The sequence below is a fragment of the Melopsittacus undulatus genome, chromosome 13 (genome assembly GCF_012275295.1).
Source record: "Melopsittacus undulatus isolate bMelUnd1 chromosome 13, bMelUnd1.mat.Z, whole genome shotgun sequence".
Taxonomy (NCBI): Eukaryota; Metazoa; Chordata; class Aves; order Psittaciformes; family Psittaculidae; genus Melopsittacus; species Melopsittacus undulatus.
Window position 1 is genome coordinate 1,664,627 of NC_047539.1, and position 18,628 is coordinate 1,683,254.

The 18,628-nt window shown below is 50.8% G+C and overlaps 2 protein-coding genes across 2 annotated transcripts in view; both read right to left on the reverse strand.

The window, feature by feature from the left end:
* Nucleotides 1-6,967, reverse strand: part of GUSB (glucuronidase beta) — a 10,709-nt gene extending 3,742 nt beyond the window's left edge. Inside the window, exons 1-9 of the mRNA XM_005154411.4 lie at nt 6,710-6,967; nt 4,945-5,133; nt 4,329-4,510; nt 3,679-3,821; nt 3,316-3,503; nt 2,671-2,823; nt 1,841-2,019; nt 1,333-1,479; nt 163-247 (exon numbers count right to left, since the gene is read on the reverse strand). Coding sequence (XP_005154468.4) covers nt 163-247; nt 1,333-1,479; nt 1,841-2,019; nt 2,671-2,823; nt 3,316-3,503; nt 3,679-3,821; nt 4,329-4,510; nt 4,945-5,133; nt 6,710-6,955 — 1,512 coding nt within the window. The 5' untranslated portion in view covers nt 6,956-6,967. The remainder of the gene's footprint in view (nt 1-162; nt 248-1,332; nt 1,480-1,840; nt 2,020-2,670; nt 2,824-3,315; nt 3,504-3,678; nt 3,822-4,328; nt 4,511-4,944; nt 5,134-6,709) is intronic.
* Nucleotides 6,968-8,516: 1,549 nt separating this feature from the next.
* On the reverse strand, nt 8,517-17,342 carry ASL (argininosuccinate lyase). The gene is made up of 17 exons (XM_034068915.1): nt 17,260-17,342; nt 17,118-17,179; nt 14,933-15,127; nt 14,179-14,262; nt 13,813-13,869; nt 13,467-13,564; nt 12,789-12,866; nt 12,428-12,505; nt 11,975-12,027; nt 11,502-11,564; nt 11,173-11,287; nt 10,425-10,509; nt 10,193-10,252; nt 9,864-9,947; nt 9,522-9,602; nt 9,172-9,278; nt 8,517-8,757 (listed from the first exon to the last, which is right to left on the reverse strand). Exons 2-17 carry the CDS (start codon nt 17,127-17,129, stop codon nt 8,607-8,609), a joined length of 1,401 nt encoding a protein of 466 aa, XP_033924806.1. The 5' UTR covers nt 17,130-17,179; nt 17,260-17,342; the 3' UTR covers nt 8,517-8,606.
* Nucleotides 17,343-18,628: the final 1,286 nt, after the last annotated feature.

Sequence of the window (18,628 nt, forward strand, 5' to 3'; positions counted from 1 at the left end):
TAAGGTGCTTTATACCAGAAACAGAAATGTAAGTTCTTGTTTGCCTCTCCCTATTAAATATCTCCAGTAAACTTGGGGAGGAAGGGGGGAAAGGAGAGTAATAGAAACGAGGAAATTTAGTGCATCAATGGAAAAAAAGGCTAGAAAATAAAGTGAACTTACACCATGATCAAGAGCATAATGAGCTTCTGTCACATAGGTTACTGGTCTGGAGGGATCGAGAGCTTTAGTGTGAGCTATCACCGTCCTGTTTGCAAACAGTAAAGCAAGAGTTCAGCAACAGCATGGAGAAGCACAGCCCCATTTCCCCAAGCTCTCTGTCCTTCCACCCTCACAGACATTTGGAGCTGGGTCTGATTTAGCAGATAGTACTGTTAATTCAATACTGGAGGATACTTAGTGATCATCTATCGAGTGCCTGTAATGTAGCCCATTCTATAGGAGTATAAACATCATGTCACAAAGCCAGCTGCCATCCCACCTGAAAAAAGACCAGAGTGGAAGTGTACCAGGCATGGGCAGCTCAGGAGTTGGAGATGGAACAGTGAGTTTGAAGAGGAAAACATAAGAAAGGTAATGGGAAGTTCCCCATCAGCTCTGCTCCTGCTAAAGCACAAGGCCACAGCAGACAGAGCAGTTAGAGGCCTTTGAGGAAACCCTGAATGAGGGAAATAGAGGAATGGGGAGATGACAGTGAATGGGAGGGTCAAGCTCTGCTGCTGCCTTGATATTGCAGGAGGGTGGTGTGTCATTGTGAAGAGTGAAACTTCATGATTACTGCTTATGGCACTTAAAGCTACTAGGGACAGTCTGCTATCCCATTAGAGAGGTGACTCTTGGCTAACCAAAGCTTAAATCTCTTTAAAGGGGAAAGGAGGAGAGAAGAGCAGTAGAGACTCAAAGCAGTGGCTCTGAAGGGGGCATCATGATCCCCAGCAGAACAAATAACCAGCACTAACTGAAGAACCTTGTCTTTACAATTAAAGGCCAATTATTTTACAGCTCTTCTGTAACCCTCTAAGAATTTAGTTCCCAGTCTTCCACTGGGAATAAGGAATATGCTGGTCCCAGCAGCTTTGCTTTAGCTCAAACCAGATGGACCCCTGTTAATTCTGCAGAGCCTTACGTTTCCCCACAGCAGCAGATGGAGGCTGTTACATCGTGCTGAGCATCAGTTCAGCACGTGAGCAGCTGCACTGTCAGCTTGTGGGTACTGCTCCAGGGCTCCCAAGAAATGCTTGTCCTCTCTTTACTACTTCTCTGTGCCACCCCCAAGGAAGAAGATGCACCAAGAGCCAAGCCTCACCTCTCTGTACAAGCAGATGCACTTACTTAAAGTAATGAGCTGCTGGGGCCAGCTCCGACGCTGGCTCGTTGGCTACTGACCACATCACGACGGATGGCCTGTTCTTATCCCTGCGGATCAGCTCCTCCATCACAACCAGGTGATGCTGCAAGGACTTGTTCCCAAAGCTCTCACTGAAACACAAAAGGAAGCAAGACCTGGTGAGGTGAGGATATCAAATCCATCCCTTCTGCCCTTCCCTGTGGAAACACAAGCTCCTGGGATGTACAACTGAGCCTTGATGCTGGGTAATGGCTCCTGCCCTATCTCCCCACACGGTTCAGGGCCATGCTTTGGGCTCATTACCCCAGATGACGTGATGCCGTGTGGCCGAACGCCCTCCGCTTGCCCAACCCCACCAGGCACACGTGGCACAACAGGCTGATTGCTCCAGAGAGCAAAGTACTTCCATTATCAGGACAAGGGGCGCTGGGGGACGGGGGTGCTGTTGAAGGCACACACAGCCAAGGGAAGGGTCTTTGAGCACTCTCTTACGGCAGTTTAATGCCCACGGCCGGGCACTCGTCGATCACCACGATGCCGTAGGCATCGCACAGGTCCATGATCTCCTCGGCGTAGGGGTAGTGGCTGGTGCGGAAGGAGTTTGCCCCCAGCCAGCGCAGCAGGTTGAAGTCCTTCACAACCAGCGGCCAGTCCAGCCCTTTGCCACGGATCTGGGGGGACGGAGAGAGACATGGCAGCCCCTCACAGCCATGTCAGCCCATTACAGCCATGTCAGCCCCTCACAGCCATGGCAGCCCCTCACAGCCATGGCAGCCCCTCACAGCCATGGCAGCCCCTCACAGCCATGTCAGCCCCTCACAGCCATGGCAGCCCCTCACAGCCGTGGCAGCCCAGCACCACCGCTCGCTCCCGGAGCACCTCCAGCCCCGGCTGCCATTTCCAGCTGACCGCACACCTCCCCGTGCAGTGTTCGCCTTCATGAGGGCACTGCCGCTGCCCTCCATGCCCGCCCGGTCCCCATCACGGCTCTGAGCCCGCGCGGCCGCCGCCATGAGGTAAAGCGGCGAGGGGAGGACGAAGCCTCGGGCGCCATCCCGTGGCCTGGCCTCGCCTCGCAGCCCTGCGGCTCCCACACGTTATCCCGGCATTCCCGACACCGGGAACCGCTGCTTGTGGCTGGAAGCCATGGCCGGGAGCCGCCATGCGAGCGGTGTCCCAGCAATGGCCGGCGTGGGGACGGTGTCACCTCAGCCATGTCCTGGTGCAGGCTGTGAGGAGATGGCTCCTCTGTGCAGTGAGGGGAGGTGAGGGCGGCCGCCGCCTCAGCAGCAGGACGTGAGGCACACATGGTGCACACTTACATCTGCATCCTCGTGCTTGTTGACGCCATGGAAGTAGAAGGGCCGTCCGTTGATGAGGAACTGTGTGCTGGTGACGTGCACGGTGCGGATGCCGACCGGGAGCGTGTACACGTCCTCCAGCATGGCCCCGTCCACCTGCGCCTGCATCTTCACCTGGAGATCCGAGGAGACGACACAAGTGACGTGATGGGCTCCGCAAGGATGCCCTGTCCTCCCTCCCCTTCACTGCCATGGCTACCTCAGCCTCCCATCCCTTCCCCTGCCTGCTCCTCACTGCTGCTTCAGCCACCTCCTGTGGGCCTCAGGGATGGAGCAAGGTTTGACTGAACAGGCAATAGAAACCCAAGCTGGGGAAGATGAAGGATGAAGAATGAACCCTGGATGCCCCTCCTGGGGCTTGTTCACTCCAAGAGATTCAGTCTATTTTCCCCTTACCCATCTGGGCCATTTTGTCTCCCAAAGCAAGGCAGCAGCAGAGCAGCAGCCCAACACCAGTACAGCACCAGTACAGCAGCAATACAGCACCAGTACAGCAGCACAGCACCAGTACAGCACCAGTACAGCAGCAATACAGCACCAGTACAGCAGCAGCACAGCACCAGTACAGCAGCAGCACAGAGTGGAAAGGGAGAAACATCACATTACCTCTAAGGAGTAGCGGTATCCAGGGGTCTCGTGCATCAGGTAAGGCCACCAAAGGTTTGGGTTCAGGACTTTTAGCTCTCCAGCTGGCCCATCACCTGTAGCAACCACTTTCCCCTCTTGGTCATATAAGCTCAGGGATAAGGAGTAGAGTGTGCTGCCAACAACAGACACCTGATACTGCACCATTGCTGGTTCAAAGGAGACAAAAGACAATCAGAAACTGCTATGAAAGGAAAAATACATGCAGCAAATGCTGAAGGGGTTTCACACAGAGCAGCATTAAAAGAGGGAGGTGCAGAATAACAACAGAGTGTCATCCCCATTTGGAGCCTCAGGTAGCTGCTGTAATTGTTTTGGACCTACCAACACTGTCTGATGCAGTAGTTGTCACAGTAATATCATCTATGTAGACAGAAGGAGTGGTGTAAAGCACAACTGGGCGATGGATTCCAGCGTAATTAAAGAAATCAAACCTGGTGTTCTGTATAAAATAGTTCTTGGGATACCTGAGTGAGGAAGACAGGAGAAATGGCTACGTTATGTTTCATTACAGGAATTGAAGGCAGCCTATGGATGTAAATTGTCATGTAATAACAAATGCTAGCTGGTAAAATAGTCTTTACAGCAGGATGGATCTATCTTTCAGTAGTGCTGCTGCTGCACTGAGGGGGACTCCCAGTTAACAAGTATCTAATGCACTGAGCAGGTTTGGTCCTGCAGGATAGCTGGTACTTGTATATTCCAGCTGAATTCAAGCTTCTCAAATCTGCCATTTATTCAACTTGGCAAATCACTTAATCCCAGTTCCTTGTGTATAAAACAGATACAATAACTCAGTGCCAATTCCTCGTAACAGCAAAGCTGAAACACCTCCCTGCTCAACTGATGAATTTCGGCATAAATACAATCCCATGCTTTCCTAAGGTGCTTGGAAGGTCCTATGAACCAGCAGCTGAATCAAGTCCCATTCTCTCAGTCCTGGGATAAGCTCAGCAGTACAGTAAGTAACTCACCTTGTGCTGTCATTCATGTATAGAATTGACCCTGGAGGCAGAGTATGGGGGGTGAGAGTGTTGTTGAGTGCAACAGTGATGCGGCAGGGGATCCCTGGGCTGTCCTGGACGATGCTGCTTATATCTGCCTCAAAAGGGAGGTGGCCCCCTTCATGTTCCACCACTTGCACTCCATTGACCCACTGCAAGAGAAGACACCTGTGAGCCCAAGAAGCAGGTTATTGGGTTTTGTGGCAAGCATAGAAGGGCAAAGGGAAGCCCAGCAAAAGGCAGTTGGGATTCCCAGTAACACTGAACCTTGTTCTGGGCTCTTACTCCTTGAGGGATCAGTTTAGCAGCCCTTCCTTTGCTGGGTGCTAGGTCTGGGTCATGTATAAGCAAGGGTCACTGAGATGACAGTGGCACATCCTGTAGCAAGGAAATGTTTTAGTTGCTAGTCCTGATACTGGAGAATCAGAGAAGAGACCTGGAAACAGGGCCAAGTTCTCAGCTGGAGGAAAACAGGCAGGGGTTAAGATATAAAATCTAGGCAGAGGTGTAGGTGCTGAACAAGCCACAAGACAGATTTAGTGCAGCACAATTCTGGAAACATAAGGACCATCTCCCATCAACATACCACAATGGAGTAGTAATGGGCACTGCCAAAGCGGAGCACCACCCTGGTGTTGAGGTTGTCCTGAAGCCAGCGGAGAGGGAGCAGCACCTCTTTCTCATACCAAACCCAGCCGATGTAGTTCTCCAAGCTGGGGTCTTGAGTGATATCGTTGAAGCTGGCAGGCACTGGCATGTCAATCACAGGGCCAGTCTGGCAGGAATGGAACAGAAAGGGAGGAAACAGTTAAAGAAATGTTACTGTCTTGGGTGTCCAACCTGTACTGCTGCAGGTGTCCCTGTCCACTGACAGCCTTACAATCCCTTTGTCCAGTGGAAATACTTGGGAAGATCTGTTTAGAAACCAGTGTGCTCTGTCACAGGTCCTGTACAAGTCCTGCTTTGTACCAGGCCCAGGTACCTGCTTGTTCCTACAGGAAGAAACTGCTCATATCTTTTCCCCTGATGGTGTATAGTGAAATGCTTTCATTAATGACTCTGGTACTCCAGAATCAGAGAAGTGAGGGGAAAAACATGCCCAGGTCATTGTTTCAGTTTGAGACTTGGCACAAGCAGTAGTTTCTCTTGCACAGCTCTAGGTGTTTGGTGAGCAGGGCTGGTGGTGTGCTGCCAGGTCACTGGTGTGGGGTGCTGCTTGTTGGGCTAAGAGTTGTAGAAGGGTTACAAGAGGCACAGATATTTTGGGTCAGATTCCCCATGGAAGGTTTGTGGAGACTGTTTGGAATGAGTCCACCCTTTCTCATTCCCTGAAAGCAAAATAGACTCCTTGGGATTACATGGAGTGAATTCACTCACTTAATGTAAGGATCATAGGCAGGCAGTGTTGGAATACATTTAACATTGAGATAACCAGATGCTATTGTGACATAGAGCTGTCCATCTTTAGTACCTACTGTGCTCATGATGTTGCACACAAGAGTGCTGCTGCAGCAGCTTCCCCTTTCCTCAGGAAGCCCTTCCATGGAGAACGGAACAAGGAAGGCCTGGTTGCCCAGGGGTGAGCATCATGTGCGCAGCTGACTCAGCACTGAACTGTACCAGTGCTGCAGAGAAACTCAGCACCCTTATCAGCCATCAGAAAATCCTAGCAGGAGAATCTCTGTATAGTGGAGTGGATTTTCCTGTACCTGATACAGGAAATCCCTTGACTGGAATGGCCATAATGTGCATCTCCTTAGGGAGAGTCTCATCTCAGGCAGGTTGAGTGTACATGGCCAAGCCTCCCTCTGCGGGAGCACAGTAAAGGATCCCTCTCCTCTGGCTGCCTCATTTCACTGTGCTTCCAGCAGCGAAGTGCCTTTCAGCTTCTCTCCTTCCGAAATTGGGCAAAAAAGCAGGCCAAAGGGCTAAAAGAGAAATGATGGACATGTACATTTTACACATAGACTACTTATTCCTTTTAGGTCATGGTGTTAATTCCATACTTGCTTGCAGTTACACTGGAATGGTTTATCAGCACTCAGGTACTTTGGAATAAAATCACTCGAGTGCCCTTTCCAGGCGTTTTTGTTTATCCGATGCTGTTGATCATAGATAAACGTTGTGCAAGGCAGCGCTAAAGGTGGCTGCGGTTCATTCAAATGCTTTCCGGCTCTGAGCCCCAGCGGGGTCATCAGAGGCGGGTGGTTCTTAGCAGGTCTCAAGGCACAGGCACAGAGCAGCCGCTCCGCAGGCCGGGTGGGAAGGGAGAGAGGAACCGGTCCTGCCTGCGGAGCAGCGGCCCTGCCCTGCGGCCTGCCCCGGGGCACCCCCGCCCGCACCCGCCGTACCTGCCGGAGCGGCCGCCGGTACCAGCGCTGCACGAAGCCGGCGTCCCTGCTCGGAGAGAGGTCTGCGCGGAAGCTCCAGAGGCCGCCGAGCTCCTTCCGCTCTCGGGACGGGGTGTCCCGGGGGTACAACATGCCTCGGGGCCGTGCCGCTGTCCGCCACACCGCCAGCAGCAGCAGCAGCAGGCGGCAGGACCCCGTTAACCCCGGTACCGTACCCCGGCCGCACGCTGCTGCTGCCGCCGCCATCCCCGCTGTGGGCAGGGCTCGGCCGTGGGGCGGTACCAGCGGGGGTAGGGCCTGCTGCGGAGCCCGAGCCGTCGGTTGGGGCTGCAGCCGCCTGTAGGCAAAGAGTGGCGTTCAAACGGTTGTGGGCTCCGAGAGGAGGATGGTTTTGTGTCTATTGATGTGCTTGCCCGCTTCCCTCTGTTCTCAGAGGCGCTTTATTTTCTGAGTCACTTTTCTTCATTCGCAGACTTGTTGAAGCGGGAGGGCAAGAAGTTGTTGGTAAACGGCACAGAAGAGGGCTGAGGACCGGATGGAATAGTGGGAACAGGCGGGGGGATGATTGCTGCGTTAGAAAACTACGGCAGGTCTCGGCTGTGAAGCACGGTAACACTTTCCTATTCAGACCACGGCTCCCAGAACTCCATTAGGAATAAAGAGAAAAGTATCACAGGGGCAAGGGAGGGAGGCAATGCCATCAGACTGGGTTTAGTTTTGTAGGATATTTATTTGTAGCCTATGTGTGCGTCCTGGATGATGACATGTACCTCCATGGACAGTAAGCAGCCGTCGGTCATGTTGTATTTGGTTCAGTTACAGAAGCACAAACGGCCTCGTTTACTGCAGGTCAGTGAATGGTTTGGTGAAAGGTGAATGGTCAAATGGGAGTACCAGTGATGATGATGAACTGTTTATTTAAGCAATAGATAGAGGTGTGATAATCTGTTAAAACCACCTCCTTTTTTCAAACAGCATTGCCCCCCAAGGTGCTGAACAGTGGCAGCTGGGAACAAGGGAAAGCTGAGTAGGCTGAGACATGTGAAATGAAACAATGGGGAGAAAGCTTAATTTTAACTGGAATTGCCCTAAAACGATACTCACTTGTGTGGCTTCCTACATGTGAGGAAAGGAAAGAACCATGAGCTGGGAAGGAGATAATCCCTCTTCTGAGTGTTGGTGTTGGCTGTTGCTGTCACCTTTCCACCTGAATTAAGTGTACATAATGGATTTCCCTGCCACAGCTAACTTGGCTGGAAGGTGAGACACATATACTAAATCAGAGAGAAGCATCAGTAAGCAGGAGAGGACCTGAGGATGTCCTGGCAGTTTGTACCGCAAGTAAGGCTGTTCCTGCTCTTAGTTCTGGTTTTACTTGTGTAAGGGCAAAGGTGGTAAATGATCTCTGTAAGAGGCAATAGCAATGCAATTTCTTTTTAAAGCACTCTGTACTAACTTAGCTTGAAGGCAAATCAGGGTATGTGTGACACACAGGGAAGTACAGGTAGTTCTGTGATGGGTTGGGATGAGCTGGGGTTGGCACAACCTGCCTAAGGCCATGCAAGCTCTAGTGCCAGGGCCTGAGGAGGTTTAATTTTCCTGCCAGAAGGGAGGCAGGGGAACATAATCCTAGCAGGAGGGCAGTGATAGCTGGAGATGTGGTGTGTGTTACAGGTGCTACACCAAGCATTCCCCTTTGTGAACGCACAGAGTCCTCCTGCAACACATGTGCTGACATTCCTACTGCTCTCCGCCTACCAGAAGCCACATCTGTCGTACTTCTAAGAAGGAAGACACAAGCCAGGAGTTTCAGTGAGCTACATACACCACAGTGTTTATTAACTCCAGGTTAGTGATATAGGCACAACGTTGCATCCACGGGATCTCTCCCCACACTCTAAGCCTGTTCCTTCAGCCTCTTGAGCTGCTCCCTCAGGTGATCGATCTGGGCACTCACGCTGCTCTTGGCAGTGCCACCCATGGCCGTGTACTGCTCCACACTGTTGAAGAAGTTGAAGACCTGGGAGACATCGCTGCCAAACAGGGGGCTGGGGAGGCAAAGAGAAGAGTGTCAATGGAGAGCACTGGGTGCTGGTGCCTGCTGGAAGTGCTCAGTGCCTGTGGAGATGGTGAAGGAGTGGACATGGAGCCTTTTGGGAAAGGGAAAGGCCTCCCGCAGCCCTGGCACTTCTGGTGCCTGACAGTAGCTGCTTGTGGGAGACCAGTGAGTCAGCTCCACAGATACAAGTCTGGAGGTAAAGTCTGCTGGAGGGCTGGTGCCTCCAGGTTAGGGCATGAGTTTCATCCAGTCCCTCCCAGTAGGTGCTGCCCGTGGCCTGCTGGAGCTGAGTGGTAGTGATGTTGTCCCCATTCTCCCAGCAGGATTTTGGGATGCTGTCTGGCTCAGATGATTTGGGGAAGGGCACCTTGTTGAGGGAACTCAAGGTAAAAGTGATACAAACCTGATGTTCTTCAGCTCATCAGGGGTGAGTTTATTGATGGGGATGCCTTTAGTCTCAGCAAGGTGGATGGCCTTTCCAGCAGCAATGTGGGCTTGTCTGAATGGCATCTGCAGTGAGTAGAGGCTGCAGTCAGTGACCAGGCAATGGGGGTGTTTTCCAAAGGACACAAAAAAGATGTGTTCTCTGTTTTGCTTGGCTCATTTTCATCTAGCAAAGTGCCATGTGAATCCAGTTGTGTTGACCCAGACTGATCACCTCAGAACAGAACACAAGGCCTCATCTCAGGCCTTCGCTAAGCAGTATTCTGCATCCAAAGGAATCACAGTTCCAAGTTTCTCGCTGATACTTACCCCTTTACGGACCAAGTAGAGAGCCAGGTCAGTCGACAGCATCTCAGGGCTCAGAGCCCTCTCCATGTTCTCCTTGTTGATCTGCAGAAAGGGTGAGAGGGAGGCATCATCACCTCTTCCTTTGGGATGTCAGTGGTCCCGGTGAGGGGACTTTATCTGGAAGGGACTTGCTCTAAAAAGACACTCTCATCCTAAAGCAGCTGACAGTGGTGGCCACAGTGAGCCATATGGGTGGGCTACTGAAGAGCCTTCATCTTAGGACCCATGTACAGCTCATTGACCCATGTTATTTACACAATGTGCACCCCAACCATGTTCAGTAGTGAGAGCTTGAAGCCTTACCTGGAGGGTAGAAATCACTCCAGTGGCCACCTGGAGCACAGCATTCAGGGTGTCCACAACATCAAAGACAGCCTCCTTGTCCTCCTGCATTAGAACAGGGATGGAAACTGCTGTGAGTAAACCTGGTGCAGCCCAAAAGCCCAACCAAGAGCCAAGAGCAGGGGCTCCTCTATGGCCATGGTGCCAAGTGCATTGTGCTGAGCCTCAGCCCCTTCCTCACCCCCTACACATAAGCAGGGCTTGTGCAGGGACAAGGACTGGCAAAGTGCACCAGAGTAGGAGAGACCTGTGTGTTTGAGAGACCCTGTGAAAGCCAACCTGTGTTTTACCTGCAGATCCTTGTTGTAGGTGCTCGGAAGGCCTTTGAGAACCATGAGAATGGCAGCCAGCTGCAGAGAGAAGCAGGTGAGGTGGTTAGGTACAAGAGGAGAAGCACATTGTCGCAGGAGAGGTGCAGAGCTCAGACTGGGCACATTTCTTTCAGCAGAGATGAGAAGGAGGAACATTCCTCAGCCCTGGATGAGCAGTTTCCCCATCCCCTTCTCTGCAGAGCCTGCTCACCCGTCCGAACACTCGTCCAGCTTTGCTGCGGATCAGTTCCAGGCTATCAGGGTTCTTCTTCTGAGGCATCAGGCTGCTGCCAGTGCTGGAAGAAAGGTGAGTGGAGTGTAACGGTGAGCAGGACCCCAGCCCAACAGACACGGGTCATGCTGCTACCTCCTGCTGCAGCCCTCCAAAAGCAACACATCTGTCCCTTTTTCTTTCTAGGCTTTAGGAAAGCAGTGAATTAAATGTCCCAACTTTCACGTGTTTACCACAGCAAAGCCTTTGGCTTTGCAGTCCTGCCTGGAGCTGACATGCAGTTTCACCTCTTACAGAGGCAGCAGAGAGGAGATTTGCCCCCAAGCCTCCCCATGGCTGCTCTCAGCAGGTCAGCTCTCCTTCTGTGACAACAAAGAGGGAGGGCTGTGTTGTGCTGCCCCCAGACACAGGAAATCCGTTAGGATTGCAGAGCTGGGCAGGCAGGTAAGGCTTTGGCAGTCAGTGCCAGCAGAGGAGGAAGTTTTCTGTGCCAGCAGTTGCTGGGGAGGGGCGAGTGCTGAATGCAGACTTGGTTGAGTTGCCAGAATCAGAAAGAAGTGTTCAGTACTGAGGGGTATTCACCCTACGGCTGCCTTTCTGCCAGCCTTTTAATGGTGTGTCAGCCTGGGGCAGCAGGGAGACCCCAAACACTGTCTTACTGTAACCCTCAGGTGAGGATAGCTGAGGAGGAGAGGCTGAGGGAAGGGCTCTTTGTCCAGAGACCTACCTATAAGCATCAGAGAGGGTCACAAAGCCAAACTCGCTGGTGCTGTAGATGATGAGATCTTCAGCCATCTTGCTCAGGTGGATCATCAGCAGGGTGGCAAAGGAGAGGAATTCCACTGCAGAGAAGGAAATCAGGATGTGGAAAAGGTGCTTGTTTGCTTGAACAACCCAGGGAGCCCTGACTAGAGTTTAAACACTATCAAAAAGATTTTCTGTATAAGTACTTCCTAGTGGAAGATTTCAGTCCTTCATGAAGGGAAGTTAACCAGAAAGGGCTCAAGAGGCTGCTTCTAGAATGGTGTTGGGAAGAAGTGATTGAGTTGTGCTTACCCACAAAGTCTCTCTCACTAACAGCATCCATGCTGTTCAGGCTGATGGAGGCAAAGTCCAGCTCTGTAAGGAAGGTAATGGACAAAGGAAGTTAGGCTTGGTATGAATGGAGCTAGAATATAGCAGTTTGCCCCAGCATGCAGGTAACTGAGCCCTTGAGTAGTCCCAGGAACACAAACATGCTTTGTTATTAGCCCAGGCAGGCAGTGTGCGGCAGAGTTGGTTCTGTTGATGGTCCTACCTTACAGGCACCTGTTGCTTCACTGCAGTAAAAAGTCTCCTGGCTTACTAAGGCAATAGGAGCTGCCTCCCTCCTCTTTCACTGAGCATCAGATAACACTTATTTCTTTTTAATTAACACTCTCCATGTGCATGTTTCAGATATTGCAACTTCAGGACAATGTGTCAAAGCTTCCCCATCTCCCAGGGATTATGAGCAGATCTGTGCCTCTCAGTCATGTGGAGATGTTTACCATTACGTAGAAGCTCTCTGTCAATGTCCAGTGGGTGACCAGCCAGAGCACCACTGCCAGGGGGAGAAAGAAACAGAAGTCACATATGACATCCTGCACACTCAAACCAAAGGTGAGCTCTGGCACCCAGTGATGACACCTCTCTGAAGATTACCCTCCCCAGGTTCATTTTGGTGTCATACAGTGTGGCATGAAGGTTGGCAGCTCTGATCTCTGAAATGAGAGCAGGGTTTATTTGTTAAAGATTGTAGTTCCTAATTTCAGGAAGTGAGAAGAACAGTCTCTCTGTGGTGACAGTCTGCTATTTGGCAAGAGAAGCAAGGATTGCAGCCTTGCAGGTCCTTAATGAGCAGATTATACAAACCCCAGTGGTTCAGGGATGCAAAGATGTGCCCCAGACGTTTCACAGAGCAAAGAGAGACCCAAGGACTACACACAAAGTAGACTTTATACCTTCCCAAAGGCAAGACATTCATCCTCCTCTTCACATCTCCCAGGCGCTCAGAGTCACGGGTCAGAGCAACAGCATGGCTGGGAAAGGACATGAGAGGTGAAGCATCTGATGTCAGAAAGTATCACACAACCCAAGAGGTGAGAGTGGCCAAAGCATGGAGCATGCAGGAGTCAGCCTCCACTGCCCCTCAATGCTTGGATCAGAGCCATGTGGGGAGCTCCTGTTCCAGCCTGCAAGGTTATCTCTGGTTTGTCACCAGCCCTGTCTGCACCCTCAAAGGACGATGTCCTTCTAGGCTCCAGCTGAGCACGGCCCCCAGGGTGGAGAAGGGTCCCTGCAGCCAAGTGTAAAGGTGGTTACCTGAGCAAGAACTGGCTCCATCTGATGGGCTGAGCTTTCTGCAGGTGGGTGTAGCCAGGCAAGATAACATCAATTTCTCTGCATGTGAAAGGAGAGAAAGAGGTGAGCAGCAGCTGTGAGGACACCAGCAGTGGCAGGTACACTGCAGAGTGTGCTGAAGCTGGTCTATCTCCCTGTCACCTGCTACCTAAGCACATGGGGTTTAGATTTCCTAATTTTCCAGAGTGGTATATCTGCCATAGGCCTCTCTGTTAAAACTGCCTGGTACAGTAATCCCTCTGGCAGGTAAATGTTCCCCCATGTACCACTGGCTCAGAGTGTGGTGTGTAAGAAGGAGTTAGACATGGAGTTCACACAGCTGAGCTTTTCTCATATTTAGCAACCTGAAATATGTTCCCCACTCCTTCAGATGGATTTGGTCCTTCTAAAGTCTCATCTGCATTTCCCACCTCAGTTCCTTTGCTTGGATAGACTGGGAGAGGAGAAAGGTCTTTGTCATGTGAACTGTGGGGAAGGAGGGTCCGTTGCCTTTCCCTCTGCTGCCACACACTGCCTGTCTGTCTGTAACTTCCTCTGCAGGAGACCCTGCTGCTGCCCTCACTGCAGCCACTCAAAGAACAAGCCTGGAAGTCTCCTGGTCCTGTAAGGCAAAAGTCATGGATTTTGGAAAGCACTTACATGGCAGCACGTTCCACCAGGGTCTTAATGAGCTGCAGGAGGTGACTGGAGATGACAGAGAGGGAATTCCTCATGAACAGCTTCAAGTCAGTCACAACCTGTATGAGATTGGCCACAGTCAGACAAAGCAGAATGTGACATATGTAGCGATGGGTCCCTTTTACAGCAATGCCCTCCTTGTTGTGTGTGATGGGAAGATCTTCCTGTTGTTATTTGGTCATTTTGATGTGGTAATGTCAGTATACCTTGCTCCTCAGGGCAAGAGCCAAAGGCAGCTCTGGTCTCAGGTCTCCTCAAGTGAGGTGGGGGAGGAGTAGAAAGGATTCAAAATAGATTCTGTACATACCTGATCATTCCTGCTTCTTCCAGTGTGCAGCTTTCCAGCTATGTCTCCAATCAGCTCCTGAGGACAAGAAGAGTATTTCTATCAGTATCTTTGTACTCTAAGCAGGAGACTCCACATGAGCAGCCCTCATCCCTGCCTGGAAGGGATTCTAGAGGATCCTGTGAGTAGCCATGGGATCCCTTGTGGGGATGGGCACATTTGGGTTCTCTACTTGTACAGTGCCTCTTGCACAAAAGGGGTCTTGGAGCCACTTGATTGTGCAGCAGGGGTCTAGTGGAATCTCCCAGTGGACCAGAGGTACAAGCACTTCATGTCAGGCAGATCCAGCTCCAGAGGAGCAGGAGGGAGAGATGAGAGGACCCAAACCTTTAGTCTGCGTTCGTTGGCAGTGTGGATATCCTCATCGGTGTGTTTCACCACAAAGGCTCCTTTAGACCATTCCTCAGAGATCTACAAACACCAGCAGAAACACCAGTCAGCCTCTCCAGTTACCCTGATGCTGCTGTGCATGAGTGTCCTCAGGAAATGCCAGTTTCTGCCATGCCAGTGGAAATCAAAGTGTTCAGTCTCCCATGAGCTGCTTGCTCTATCCCAGTATTCTATAGTGCACTTGGTGGGATTCCTCTCTCTCCATGATGATTCTGCACTGTTATGGCTATAGGAGGATTTCAGCTTTGCAGCAAAAAGGGAGTTCATTGTCCACCAGGATTTTCCTATACAAACATTGTATAGAGTCGCCATTGTCCATGGTGGGTGAGCAGGAACAATGGGATATTTTCTATGCAGCCTATGCATTGCCTGCTTCTGACTCGGGCAGCCAGACTCAGCAGGAAAATAATATTCCTAATTCATAGGGAAACCATTCCTGGTTTGAGCATCCGTCTCCTGCCCAAATGTCTCCAAGAGCCCTGAGTGCAGTACACATGAGCCTGTCATGTCTGTGACTTAGGGCAGCATTCCCTTTCAGGAAAGCACTTCAGCACATGCCTAGCTCCAAGGAATAGAACATGAGAACATGCAAAGATTCTCTTTAGAACAGCAGCTCAGGGATGCTACTAGAGATGCTGTCAGAGAAGGAGCCATTCATTCTAGCACACCTGACAGTGAGGGAAATAAATACCTTTTCCAGGCCACTCAGGATCTTCTCCATCTCACTTTTAGGTAGGATTCCAGTCTTCTCCAAGGCTTTGGCATAAGCCATGCTCCCCTGGATATCAACTTCAGCCAGTCTCTGATCATAGCTGATGGAAGCATTGAGCATCTCCATGACTGGATCTGTGCTTCCGCTGAATCTTCCTCCCCAAAGTTTATCTCCCTGAGAGAAAGGAAGCAGCATATTAAAGAGGCCCAATAACTTCAGTGAAGGTCCTATGCACTATATAACATCCAGTGCTCTATCTGTTCATGCAGTACTGAGGCCATGCTCAGCTATAGTTTTGCAGGTGGTAGCACTGACCAGAAATGCCCTGGACTTCAGAACCTTTGGGAAAGCAATGGAGAACCTGTCATTGTCACTAGTGTTCAGCTCCCAGGCTGTGAGGCCTGGCTTAGGAATCCTCTAGGACATTTTCTCTCTGCAGGGAGTCCTTGAAATTATTATCAGGGCATATGGTGCAAGATCAGCATGCATTTCTCTTTTAAGGCAGCTGCAGGTCAGCAACCCTTTGACAGCCTTTTAAAGGGGGGAAAAAGGAAAGCAGTCACTAACAAATAGAGTGAAAGCCAGTGTCATCAAAGGCTTTTTTATTCAGTTGAGCTAACAGATATGTTTCTTTGATTGATGAAGAGCTGAAGGCCAGCACAAACCACATTATGACGTGTTTGGGGCAACTCCAGTGTCCACGATGTTCTTGCAAGTTTTGGCCCAGAATTAGCATAAAACTGCTTCAGATCCAGGCTCCACAATGAGAGTCAGGCATCAAGAATGTTCAGGCAAATAAATCAATAGGAAGGTTTTAAAATGCATAGAAATGAAAGTTGGTTTTCTACCCATAACCAAGAGTCATAGAGTAACCCGACACACTTGAGTGTGTCATCTACGTAACTACTGCACTGGGTGACCAAAGACAGGTATGTAATTCTATCTATGCATCACAGCTGGTTGTGTGTAAGCTTTTTCACCAGTGAATCAGCAACTGAACGGATTCACCAGCTAAGAGACATATATGTCACTTTTTGCTTGCCTGGGTGGGACACCCCAAAACTCTGGCAAACTTGCACTGAAATGGAATTTCACTTGTGCCTTACAAATTACCCAAGATTTCAAAAGCAGCTCTCTAGTGCTAACAGGCTCAAAAAAGAAACTGGAGTCATTTAAAGGAAGGGCCTAAATCCGGTCACCATTACAGAGCAGGTAATAATTACTGATCTACCTGATTTTCTTTCAGACACCCCTGTCCAGTCCCTTCTCACACTGTAACTACCATGGACAGCAAGAAGCTGGTGGGACAGTTTCAAGCTGCTCTGTGTCAGGGCTTTATCAGTCAGACAAAGCACTGTTGAGTAACCCAGAAACTTGATTCCTAGTGATTGTCTCCATGTCTCTGCTGATTCCTGCTGAAACAACGTGACTGAGAGGGCAGCAGGAGAGAGCCTGCACAGGTAAGGGTGTAGGCATCTTGAAGGCAGGTTTGTCAGAAAGCTGAGGGAAGGAGGAGGGGGAATCAGAATTGAGCAAGAAAAGCAGTAGAGACTTCAGTGTGCATCTGGTGCCCACAGGAGCATGGCACAGGGGGTGCTGAATTAAAGGGCAGTAAGAGAGGCCGAGTGCTTCAGTAGGGAACAGGACTGTTCAGATATAAGTTCAGTACTATGGGTTTCCATCAAAGTGAGAAGTGGGTCAGCAGAAGCATTGCAACACATACATTTGCAATCAGGAAATTAAAACTGAAAGATTCACTTTAGCTAGCTGCGGGACTCTGATTTGAGAGGTGGCTATGACAGTCCAAGAGCTGACAGACAGTCCACAACCCAGCGCAGAGGAGGCCAGGGCTGTAGTAGTCATTTGAAGGTAGAGAGTGTGACTCACTGAGATGACTGCTCACGTCTCACCTGCCAAGCACAGAAACTGAAAACGCAGCTTTTGTACAGAGAAACGTTTGCAGAACCTGCTGTGCAGAACCTCCTGCCCCAACACAAGTCATCGGGAATGAACTGCACGGGTTATTAGTCCTTCCCTGGGAGAAGGAAGAACCTGCAGGCAATGGCAGCTGCTCAGCCTGCGACTTACACTTTAACTCAGCTGAATTTGTGTTTGCCAGAGCACCCCGAGACCACCCCTCCAGAGAAGCAAAGTTCACCCTCACCTCGCCTGCCATTGCGGACGATGTTCTTCTTGTTCCTACAGCGATCCCGCAACTGGTGCGACCTGTGGGACAGCGCAGTGAGGTGAGGCTCCCAGTCCTGGTACTGGTCCCAGTGGCCGGTCCCGTCCCTCGCCCCTCTCACCTGCTCCGCAGCTCAGCCCCGATCCCTCGCTATCCCCCAGCCCCGCCGCCCGCTTTTACCCCCTTGTGCGCGGGGCTGGCGGCTCGTCCCTCCCCGTCGGGGCGGGGTGTCCCCGGGGCCGGCCCCGCTCCGGTCCCCCCTCCCCTCGTACCACCCAGCGACACGGGGGGCTCAGCTTTGTCTGTGCTACAATGACATTCTCTCCCCTGTGTCCGCTGCCGGGGGCCTCTGAGGGTTGCAGGAAGTGCATCCCCCTTTTCTTGTCCCCTTTTGGGTTTCCTGCCCTTTGTCCAGCCCTCTTGGCATAGGGCCACAGGATAATTCAGGTAGGAAGGGACCAGTCCAGCTGTCTTTCTTATCATCCCCTTTCTGAGCTGAAGTCAAGGGCACAATGGGATTGCTCGACTGGAGCGTGCTGCATTCAGTAGCAGAGAGGGCGTGGGCAGAGTGACATGGCCACCATCAGGCTGCTTCTGGCTACCAAATCTGAATGAGCAAGTACCTTTTGCAGCTGGATTTCCAGTGTGCCACCTTCAGTATCAGTCCAGAACATGCCCTGTTCCCTTTCAGACTTCCAGGTTTGTGGGAGCACAGAGCATCACACTGTCTACACTGAGGGAACCTCTTTAGGCCATTTTGTTGTCAGATTTCTTCCTTTTCTGAGGTCCCTCATTTTTAATGCTTCTCTTGTAATGTTCCTCTATTAAGAATGTCTGAGTCCTTATTCTGAGCTTTGACAAGAGGTTGCTGAGGATTTGGAAAACCAGTCAGCACTAGAGTTAAGTCTAGAATGAAGCATGTACAGGGAGAGGCTTTACCTCGGGGTGTTTGTGATATGGGCTCAGGGCTGGCTATGTGGAGCATGTACAACCTGTTCAAAGATTGGCCTCCAGAGACCACTTGTGACCCACAGAGCTAAGAAGTGGAAGATGGGATCTCTGTGGCACCTGCAGGGTTGCCCTGTATCTATTTTGAGAGTTGTGTTTTCACATTATCAACCCTATGTATGTGTGCTATATGATAGCTTTGATTTCTAAATGTTACCTGTATTTAAACAGTTCCATGGTTAAATATACCAGTGAAAGCTCTACTTTCAGTTCTATTAGTTCCAGGCCTCTGTGTAGTTTTTTCCACATATCTGTATGTGCATCTCTCTGTAATGTGAGGACTAGAAATGGTTGAAGAATGCCAATGAAACTGGTTTGTGTTGCCAGGAAGAGTCCAGCGTAGATGGACACGTTTGGTCACTGCTGTCTCAAATTCACCCATGGTGCCTGCAGGGGACGTTGCTGTCACGCAGTGCATCCGTTCTCACAGTTCTCTTGCTGTGGCAGGGAAATATGACTAGCTCAGCTTCTTCCATAGGGAG

Excerpts from the sequence above, each read along its gene's own strand:
- ASL (XM_034068915.1), bottom strand. Across the intron at positions 12,506-12,788 it reads TGGAGCCAGTTCTTGCTCAG|CCATGCTGTTGCTCTGACCC; the intron begins GTAACCACCTTT and ends GTCCTTTCCCAG. Across the intron at positions 11,565-11,974 it reads CAGAGAGCTTCTACGTAATG|AGCTGGACTTTGCCTCCATC; the intron begins GTAAACATCTCC and ends CCTTCCTTACAG.